The sequence below is a fragment of the Chrysochloris asiatica genome, unplaced genomic scaffold, assembly GCF_000296735.1.
Source record: "Chrysochloris asiatica unplaced genomic scaffold, ChrAsi1.0 scaffold00340, whole genome shotgun sequence".
NCBI classification, from domain to species: domain Eukaryota; kingdom Metazoa; phylum Chordata; class Mammalia; order Afrosoricida; family Chrysochloridae; genus Chrysochloris; species Chrysochloris asiatica.
In genome coordinates this window covers 1,219,578-1,229,348 of record NW_006408858.1, presented here as the reverse complement: position 1 = coordinate 1,229,348, position 9,771 = coordinate 1,219,578, and the positions used below count along the sequence as shown (strand labels likewise).

General features: G+C 44.4%; 1 protein-coding gene across 2 annotated transcripts in view; it reads left to right on the top strand.

The window, feature by feature from the left end:
• Nucleotides 1-9,771, top strand: part of MED15 (mediator complex subunit 15) — a 54,753-nt gene that overhangs the window by 28,282 nt on the left and 16,700 nt on the right. For both annotated transcript variants that reach the window (XM_006875816.1, XM_006875815.1), the window contains exons 3-5: nucleotides 4,424-4,475; nucleotides 5,082-5,111; nucleotides 6,076-6,267. In XM_006875816.1, coding sequence (XP_006875878.1) covers nucleotides 4,424-4,475; nucleotides 5,082-5,111; nucleotides 6,076-6,267 — 274 coding nt within the window. The remainder of the gene's footprint in view (nucleotides 1-4,423; nucleotides 4,476-5,081; nucleotides 5,112-6,075; nucleotides 6,268-9,771) is intronic.

The following is a 9,771-nucleotide window of genomic DNA, read 5'->3' as shown; positions in this document are numbered from 1 at the left end:
TTGTCATGATCCACACAGTCGAAAGCCTTTGCATAGTCAGTAAAGCACAGGTAAACATCTTTCTGATAGTCTCTGCTTTCAGCCAAGATCCATTGGACATCCTTCAGCATTACATAGAATCCATAGAATTCTTCAGTATTACAAGTCAGGGTTTGAATTTTTTACTTAGTTCTTTCAGCTCGAGAGATGCTGAGCGTGTTCTTCCCTTTTGGTTTTCTAACTCCCATGTCTTTGCAAATTTTATTACAGTGTTTTAACTTTGTCTTCATGATCAGCCCTTTGTCATTTTTCTGTCCAGCTCTTGGTAAAAACCTCCTTATTTCTTCCATTTGCTTTATATTTCTACACTGCAGAGTAACTTTCAGAATTTCTTCTGACATCCGTTTTGGTCTTTTCAAGTTCACAGATGCCCTCAAGAAGTAGTTTGTTTTTTTGAGTGGGAGTTTATTATTATTTTTTAAAATTATTTTAAGCATGTCTGTCACACAACTTTTGCCCATTTTACTTTTTATAGGTGTATAACTTATTGACAGCAGTTACAATAATTAACTCTGCAGTCCTGCCCTTAATCAGTGCAGTATTTCCATCACAATTAACCCTTCCCTTTTCCCCTCCCTTTTGCCCCTAGTAACCACTGATAAAATTTGTTCTCTATAAATGTCTTTTTATATTCTGAAGGTCATGCATTAGTTGTCCTTTTGTCATTTGCTTATTTTACTCAGCATGATGTTTTCCATCTCCGTCCATACAGAAACATGTACCACATTTTGTTTATCCATTCATCTGTTTGTGGGCATTTAGATGTTTTGACTATTGTGAATTGGCTCCCTTTAAAACTTAGTAGAATGGCAAAACAGACCAATCACTTCTATGCACCTTATTTGCATTATTAGAAAGCTGCTTAATCCCCTTGAAGGGCCACAGGCACCTTATTTGCATAGTCATACCCAGTCATTTTGTGGGAGTGAGAACATGCATGCTTAGAAGGGCTATTTAAGTAATTTCACTGCACTGCAGTTTATTTTGAATTTTTCAACTTCCCTTTTTCATATCCATAGGTTACTTATAGGGTATGATATGTGACACATGTGTTCCTTGCCTCTTACCTCTGTCATATCTATTCTCCTGGTACTTTTTCCACACCCTTCTTATGGCAGCATAGTGCTGGGAGCCCTCATGCAGACTGGTATAGCTTAGGCAAGTTTTAAAACTACATGAGGCCAGTTTTTGATGCTTTTGTAGAAACCATCTGTAAACCAGCCATGGTGCTCTCATCAGGCTGTTGCAAGGATTAAGTGCACATCAAGAGTCTGAACTGCACCTGGTCCCTTATCAGCCCACAAATCTTGGCTGGGATTGGCCCCATGGTTATTGTTTAGTGTCTAATGTGGCTTTCCAAGGAGCTCTGGTAGCGTATTGGTTACAAATCAGGCTGCGAACCTTAAGGTCAGTAGTTCAGAACTACCATCTGTTCTGCAGGAGAAAGATGAGGCTTTCTGCTCCCGTAAAGATTTACAGCCTTGGAAACCCTGTACAGGGTCGCTATGGGTTGGAACCAACTCGACAGCACTTAACAACAACAATGTGGCTTCCAAGCTGTCTGGACACAGTAGCTGGTACTGAGTAGAGCAGATTTGAGAGGGTGGTCCATGCTCTTCTTCTCTCAGTTTATCTGGAGCTATCTTGGGAGGGTTAGGTTGCTTTGGTGCAGAAGGGTGTTACCCTTACCAGTCTGTCTGGACCTATGCCTTACCAACTGCCATGGAGTCAATTCTGGCTCGTAGCTACACTGTAGAACTGCTCCCTAAGATTTCCAAGACTGTAAACTTATCCAGGATCAGACAGTCTTGTCTTCCTTCCATGGAGCACCTGATGAATTTGAACTGCTAACCTTTCAGTTAGTTAGAAGCACAGTACTTAACCCACTGTGCCACTAAAGCTAAACCCATTGTCTTTAATTCTGACTCATAGTGACTCTATAGGACAGAGTAGAACTGCTCCTTAAGTTCCCAAGACTGGTAATCCTCACATGAGCAGACTGCCTCATCTTTCTGCTGCAGAGTGGCTGGTAGGTTCAAACCACTGACCTTTTGGTTAGCCAACTAATGTTTAACCTGCTGTGCCACCAGGGCTCCTTCCCATGGCTCAACTATCTGGCGGAACAGGATAATTTTCTTGTCTAGAAGTGTCCCTTAAAATGCCCACATTCCAAAGGTGGGAGGTGTGGTGAACAGAGGTGAGGCATGCAGGATTCTGGAGTTTTCTCCTCCTGTGACAGCACTCAGCCCCGAAATGCTCCTGGATGACACCACCTTTGAAAGAATTTAGGAAATGTGTGTTCACCCTCAGAAAAGTCATTCTACTGGAATTGTAACATAGCTGCTCAGGGTGTCTTGCTTCACCTGTCAGGTGGTCCTGTCCCTCTCCTTTTTCCCCACATTGGTCTCTGAGCCTCTGCAATGGGCAGGTCGCCTCAGCTGAACATAGACAGGCCGAGGGTGCCAGGAAGGGCACTGCAGCTTGGAGGCCTTGATCCCCAACTCTGAAGGTCAGTCCTGGTTCTTTGCACAGAGAATTTGGGGATATGTCCCCCTGAGTCTCGTGTCACAGAGCAGGCATCAAAGTAAAGGTTTGCTGTTGCTTTCTAAACCTTACTGTTATTCTGCCTTTTATGGAAATAGGGCTCTGATGCCATGTCCAGTCATCCACTGGCTTGGCTCACCCTGGGGCCTTGTCCCCACACGCTTGGCCACTTCATTTCTGTCCTGAGTGTTTTCACCTTTATTGCTTCCCACTCCCCAGCTGCTGTCACCCCAACATGTCATCTCTCCCACCAGGGAGTGTCGCCCTCTGTCCAGCAGCAGCTCACTTCCTCTCTCTATAGCTGTTGTGTCCCTCCATGGGATCATCGTCTCCTCAGGTTAGTCTCGCTCTTTCCACTAGCTGGAAAAAGATAGCATGTAGGATTTGGAGATAAAACAAAAAACGAACTGCCTTTGAGTCAATTCCAATTCATAGCAACCATATAAGACAGAGTAGAACTGCTCCCTAGGGTTTCCAGACTGTCAGTCTTTACAGGAACAGACTGACTCATCTTTATCCTACGGAGCCACTGCTGACTTCAAACCACCAGCCTTTCAGTTAGCAACTCAAGGCTTAATCATTGCACCACCAGCACTCATAGTTTGGAGATGGTGGTAGTGATTCTGTGCTATGGAGTATGTTCCAACTCATAGTTACCCTGTATAGAGTTTCTGAAGCTGTAAATCTCTATGGGAGCAAAAGCTTTGTTTTTCTCCCATGAAGCGGCTGGTAGATTCGAACTATTGAGCTTGCAGTTAGCACCTAACTTGTAACACACTATGCTACCAGGACTCCTTTAGTTTGGAGGTTGTTGTTGTTGTTGTTAAGTGCCGTCGAGTCAGTTCTGACCCTGTATAGGGTTTCTAAGGAGCCGCTGGTGAGCTTGAGCCACTGACCTTGCAGTTCAAATGGCTTTGCAGTGTGACACATTAACCCACAGGGCCACACTGATGAAGGAAAATAAAAGTTTGAGGGAAGTGTCCTTATCTTTTTTATGTTGTAGTTGTTCTGTTCTGACTCTTAGCGATCCTGTATAAAGTTTCCTAGAGCAGTGGTGGGTTTGAACTGCTGACCTTGTGGTTGGCGGTTCAGTGCTTATCCTTCAGTGTCACACCAGGTCTCACTTTCTTCTTTCCTCCAGAGGTTTTCTCCTGATATCTGTTTTTCTGCCTGTCCCTGACACACACACACACACGCGCGCGCGCGTGCCCCAAGAACTAGGCAAGAGAATGCTGCCTTGCTGTGGTCTCTGGGAGCCACACAGACTCGATTGCAGCCCCATGGTCTTGTCCTGCATTCCCATGGAAAATGACCTCTGACATCCCTTTGTGGACTACAGACAAACTCATAGAGTAATTTACCCGGAACCCTAGAAATGAGCGTCCCTGGATGTAGAGAGGCCATTTGGAGAAGATGGACCTTCACCTGCCCCTCCCCATGAGTAAACTCAGATTCACTCAGATACCCAGAAAGCAATAGGCTGGCCACCGAAAGTGAAAGCACTTTGCTACAAATAGCACAGAAAGTGCCCGCCCTCAACCACTCCAGAGAAAGCCCTGTGGCTGCAGGCCAGCCCTGTCTTCCCCCGTGGGTGGGCGGTGTCTCCTGTTTGCCCAGCTTGAGGTTTCTGTGCCCGGTGTTGGCCAGCAAGCACAGCTGAACGCTGACAGCTTTTCTCTGAGCAATGGATTCCCAGGAGGGCCTGCGCGGCCTGGCACCTTCATCTCTAAGTGGGCTCCAGGGCAGGAGCAGCATGGGAAGGAGGGTGGGGTAGGGGGGCCTTACACATGGTTGATCTACCCTCATCTAGGATTAATCTGCTTCCTGTTTTCCTTTTTAGGACGAATACCTCTCCCTCGTGGCCAGGCTCATTATCCACTTTCGAGACATTCGTGAGTAAAGGTGTTCGTTTCTGTGGGTGACCGGCCCCCATGGTGTCAGAGGGTGGGGTGGGGGACATCTGCGTTCACACCGGCGAACAGGCCTATTATGTTCTTCACTTTGCCCACCCTCTCAGAACCACAGTCTCAGATAGGCACAGTTTGACTTCATGGGAATATTGACCTCAGTGGTCAGTTTAATCTTCTTTTTCAGAGATTTAAAAAGAAAAACAAAAAAACACTACTGTGAAACCTCTCAAGTTACTTCTTTGGGCTGAGGCCAGTGAAGAAGGGGAGCTGAAGTAGAGAAGTCTTCCGTCCCTCAGCATGCCTGGGTTAAGGGAACAGTTCTTTGGGGCCCCAGACTAGCCTTGGGGTAGCTCTTAGCCCTCTTTCCCCAGGTTAACATTTTTCTGAACTGCCTGGACCGTGCCTCCCCTTCCCCAGACCTCCGCGTCACTAGGATCACTAGGGGGTTCCTCTCAGGCTGCAGGGCTTTGCGCATCTTCTGTCTGATTCCTAAACCGGACCAGCTCAGCTTTAGCAAATGACCTGGAGGTCTGTGATTACATACCACTTGGATGACTCTGTGTGTATGTTTTCTGTTTCTCTGTGTAGATAACAAGAAATCTCAAGCTTCTGTCAGTGGTAAGGGTTATTCTTTTTTTAATTCAAATTTGTCCCAGCTGGGGTTGGGGGGAGGGTGACAGGAAGGAGATAACAGGGTGCCAGGAGGAGCTCTGGTAGCATACAAATCGGGCTGTGAACCTCAGGGTCAGCAGTTGGAAACTACCAGCTGCTCCGCGGGAGAAAGATGAGGCTTTCTGCTCCTGTAAAGATTTACAGCCTCGGAAACCCTGTGCAGGATCACTATGAGTCGGAACCAACTCCACAGCACATCACAACAGCAACAAGAGGTGCCTGAGCCTTGCCCATCCCTCCAGCACAGTGCCCTGGTCTTTCCTCCCTTTCTATGAGACTGTATGTCAGAGGCCGTATGACACCCACCCTGACCCCACCCTGCATCACTGAACACTAAGCCAAAGAAGTACCCCCATCCACAGAATTCTTCAGATATCAGAAATCTATTTTTGGTATGCATTTGTTGTCGGGTTCCGTCAAGTCGATTTGAACTCATAGCAAGTGTACATATGCCAGAGCAGAACACTGTCCAGTCCTGGGCGGTATACTCAGTCTAATGACCTGTCTTAAGAACAGCCGGAATTCACATTCTTAAGTTACAGAGTTTCTTTCTTAGTGAAAGTATGCCATTGGTTTTTTGTGAGGTACTTACCCTCAACATCTTTATACCTGGTTGAGTCTCAGGACGCCCAACTGTATGCTTTCCAGGACACCTTCACATTTGGACCCTGGCATAGACCAGGCAAGGGATGGGATGGGACTCAGAGTCCAGGAGTAGTAATGGACACATCCAGAGTCCTGCCCCTGGGGTACAAGGTGCTGGGCTGGGGTGTGGGAAAGTCTCAGGGCACAGTGGAGGCAGGGGGAAATACAAGGGGAGAGACTTTGAGGAATAGAGCTTGTAAATTGGAGTCAGTTGGGGCTGGCCATGCTCTACACCCTTTAATCCTGGGAGCATTGTGTTCCACAGATCCTATGAATGCTCTGCAGAACCTGACTGGTGCCCCTGCCACTGGAGCCACAGGAATCAGCATGGCAGCTCGGGGTCCAGGGCAGTCCCTGGGTGGAATGGGAGGCCTTGGAACCATGGGGCAGCCACCTCCAGGAACCTCCGGAATACCCCCCCACAGCATGACTGTAGTGTCCACAGCAACTCCGCAGAGTGAGTACCCTGCTCCCAAGAAAGTGTACACCTGTCTTTGCTAGGATGTTACACTGTGTTCTTTGCTTACTATATTGATGTCGCAAAAACCAGTGCAAAGTTCTTTTTTTTTTCAGTTTTTATTGTGAATTGAGTGAAAGTTTACAGGGCATATCAGTTTTACATTCAACAAATCATATACTTAGTTTCATTACAATGATTATAATCTCCTCCATGTACCACCATCAGTTAACAGTATTTCTCTGTATTCATTTTAGCTCTTTTTTTTTTCAACACTCAGGCATATATAATAATTTAAACTGCCAAAGGACACCTTCTGCAAGCCTGCCTCCTGGCCACCAGCTCTCAATCCCTCTCTTTCCATGAATCTAGAGTTCTCAGCTGCTCCCTCTCTCCAAGTCTCCATCTCTGCCTCCATCTCTGGTGTCGCTGCTTTTCTGGATAGGGTCCTGCATTCAGCTTGTGCTCTTCTCCCTTGATGGTCCTAGGGTCCTCTGTTTCTGGACTGTAAGATTAACTACACCCCTCTTTTTGTTACACAACTTCTACCTTTACAATTGTGACAGTTGCAGTTAGTCATGATAACAGTTACTCACTATTGAATCATAAGAATCTTATCCCCATCTCATTTTTACCAGCCCCATCTAGACAAGATGAAAACTATCCAGTGGGAACTCTATGTTCCACACACACTCTTAAACTAAACTCTCTCTTGAAACCTTGTAAGCCAGTCACTTTGTGCCTTTATCGCCCCCTCATTTTAGGTAGTCAGTGTCTAAATTGCCCGTCCCTATCTACCTTGTATACAGAGGGGTCCTTGATATGAACACTCCTTCCCTCTCTGTTTATTTTTTGAGCTACTACCTCCATGAGTATAGGTCAAATTCATCACATCAAATTGTAGCAATTTACCCTCATTTCCTTTATCAAAAATTGGTTGTTTTGTTTTTTTTTTTATCTTCCTCTAGTCGAGTTCTGATTATCAAGCCATTGAGGCTAGGTCAAATGGGTACTATCTGCTAGTATGGATGTTCTTGTGCATCTCCCCTCACTTTAAATTGTCTGGATGCTTCACTCTCAGCTCTAGCCCTCCATAGCTATAGTTCTGTCTTTTTCATGCTGCTGTGTACAAGGTAACACCTTATTCCAGCCCCATGAATGCTCTAGCTAAGAGCAGGGCTGCGGTGAGGTATTCCAAGTGGATCATATCTTTTCTCCAAGGGAACAACCTTCTTTCTCCTCTCCAGGGTCTGTCTTGACACCTATCTGTTCCTACTATGTACTATCACTTTTCGTTGCCTTTTGGGAACTTTTTAATATAGTTTAAGATTCACAGGACATTGCCAAATAGCACCGAGAATTCCCATGTGCCCTTCACTCCACTTCCTCCAGTGAGGAGATCTTCCATAGGAGGAGATCTTCCATAGGATAGGGCCAAAACCAAGAAATCCACACTGGGGCAGTGCCATTCACTCAGACCTTACTGACTCAGACCACACTGGCTTCTGTATGTGTGTGCATGCGTGCAGCTCTGTGAAATTGTAGCCCATGTAGAATCAAGTAGCCATCGCCCCAGTCAACTTACAGAACTTCCAACACCACAGAGGAACTCTCTAATACAAGGGGACTTCAGAAAGTTCATGGAAAAAGTCCTATTATTCCTTTTTTTCACAAACTTTTTGAAGTCTCCTTGCATCTCCTGTAGTAACTATTGCAACCTCCCCTAGACAGAGCCCTGGCAGCTGCTGGCCCAGTTCATTTCAACTCCATGATAACATCACTTTGAAATTCTGTAGAAATGGAATCATGCCGTATGGGACATTTGAGATTGGCTTTTTTCACTCAGCTTGATGCCCTTGAAACTTGTTCTCGTTGCTCTCTCAGTAGTTCGTTCCTTCCTGCTGCTGAGTACTGTTTATGGTATGGATGCCCCACTGTTTGCATAGCCATTCATCCTTGAAGGATATTTGGTTTGTTTTCAGTTTGCGGTGTATCTTAGGCTGGGTTCTCTGTTGTTATTGTTAGATGCCATCAACTCATAGTTGACCCTATGCATGACGTTCAGAAGAAACTTAAGACCAGATAAGTTTTAGAATAAAATTAACATCAAGGACACCATACATAAGGACTGCAAAAGAAAAGAACACAAAATGGGTGTCAAAAGAGACGCTAAACTTTGCTCTTGAGTGTAGAGAAGCTAGAATGACTGGAAGAAATGAAGTAAAAAAGCTGAACAGAAAAATTTAAAGGGAAGCTCAAGAAGACATAGTCAAGTATTATAATGAAATATGCGAAGTTGGAGTTATAGAACCAAAAGAGAAAATGCTCAGTATTTCTCAAGCTGAGAGAACTGAAGAAAAAATTAAAGCATCAACTTTCAATATTGAAGGATTCTATAAGCAGAAAAATGAGAATGTGGTGGCTCCATCTATAAGCAATGGACTGTGAACCACAAAGTCCACAGTTTGAGCCTGACAGCCCTTCTACAGGAGAGAAATAAGGCTTTCTGATCCCATGAAGATTTAAAGCCTCAGAAACTATATAAGGCCATATATGAGTTGAAACCGACTTGGCAATACTTAACAACAACAATGGGGAAATATTGAATGATGCAGAAAGCGTCAAAAGAAGATAGAAGCATTACACGGAGTCATTATACCAAAAGGAAATGATCAGTGCTCTACCATTTTAAGAGGTAGCATATGATCAAGAACCAATGGTATTGAAAGAATAAGCCCAAGTTGCGCTAAAGGCACTGGCGAAAATCAGGGTTCCAGGAATTGACGGGAGACAAATTAATGGGAAAATTGATGCTATAGAATTCTTTAATATGGCAGTTTGAGGTTTGAATTTTTCTTCAGTTTTTTTAGCTTGAGAAATACTAAGTATGTTCTTCCCTTTAGGTTTTCAAACTCTAGATCTTTGCACATTTCATTATAACACTTTACTTTGGAAATCTGCCCTTGGAAATCTGTTAAATTCTTTTACTTCATTTTTTCCATTCACATTAACTATTCTACATTCAAGAGCAAAGTTCAGTATCTCTTTTGACATCATATTATTTTCTTTTGTTTTCTGTATGTATGATGTCTTTGATGTTATTCTAGAACTCATCTGGTCTTTGGTCATTAGTGTTTATTGCATCAAATCTATTCTTTTTATTTTTTAAAGCTTTTATTGTGAATTAAGCAATAGTTTACATGGGAGAATCATTGGTTTTGCACTCATGGTACTGTGTTTCGCTTCATTGCAATGATTACAATCCCCTCCATGCATCATCATTCAACAGTATTTGCTTCTATTCCCTCTGTGGATTTATATATGTGTGTGTGTGTGTATATATACACACACACACGCATATACATACATGTTGTTGTTATTTACCGTGGAGTCGGTTCTAACTCATAGCGACCCTTACAGGGTTTCTGAGGCTGTAAACCTTTACAGGAGCAGAAAGCCTCATCATTCTCCCACTGGTAGTTTCGAACTGCTGACCCTGAGGCT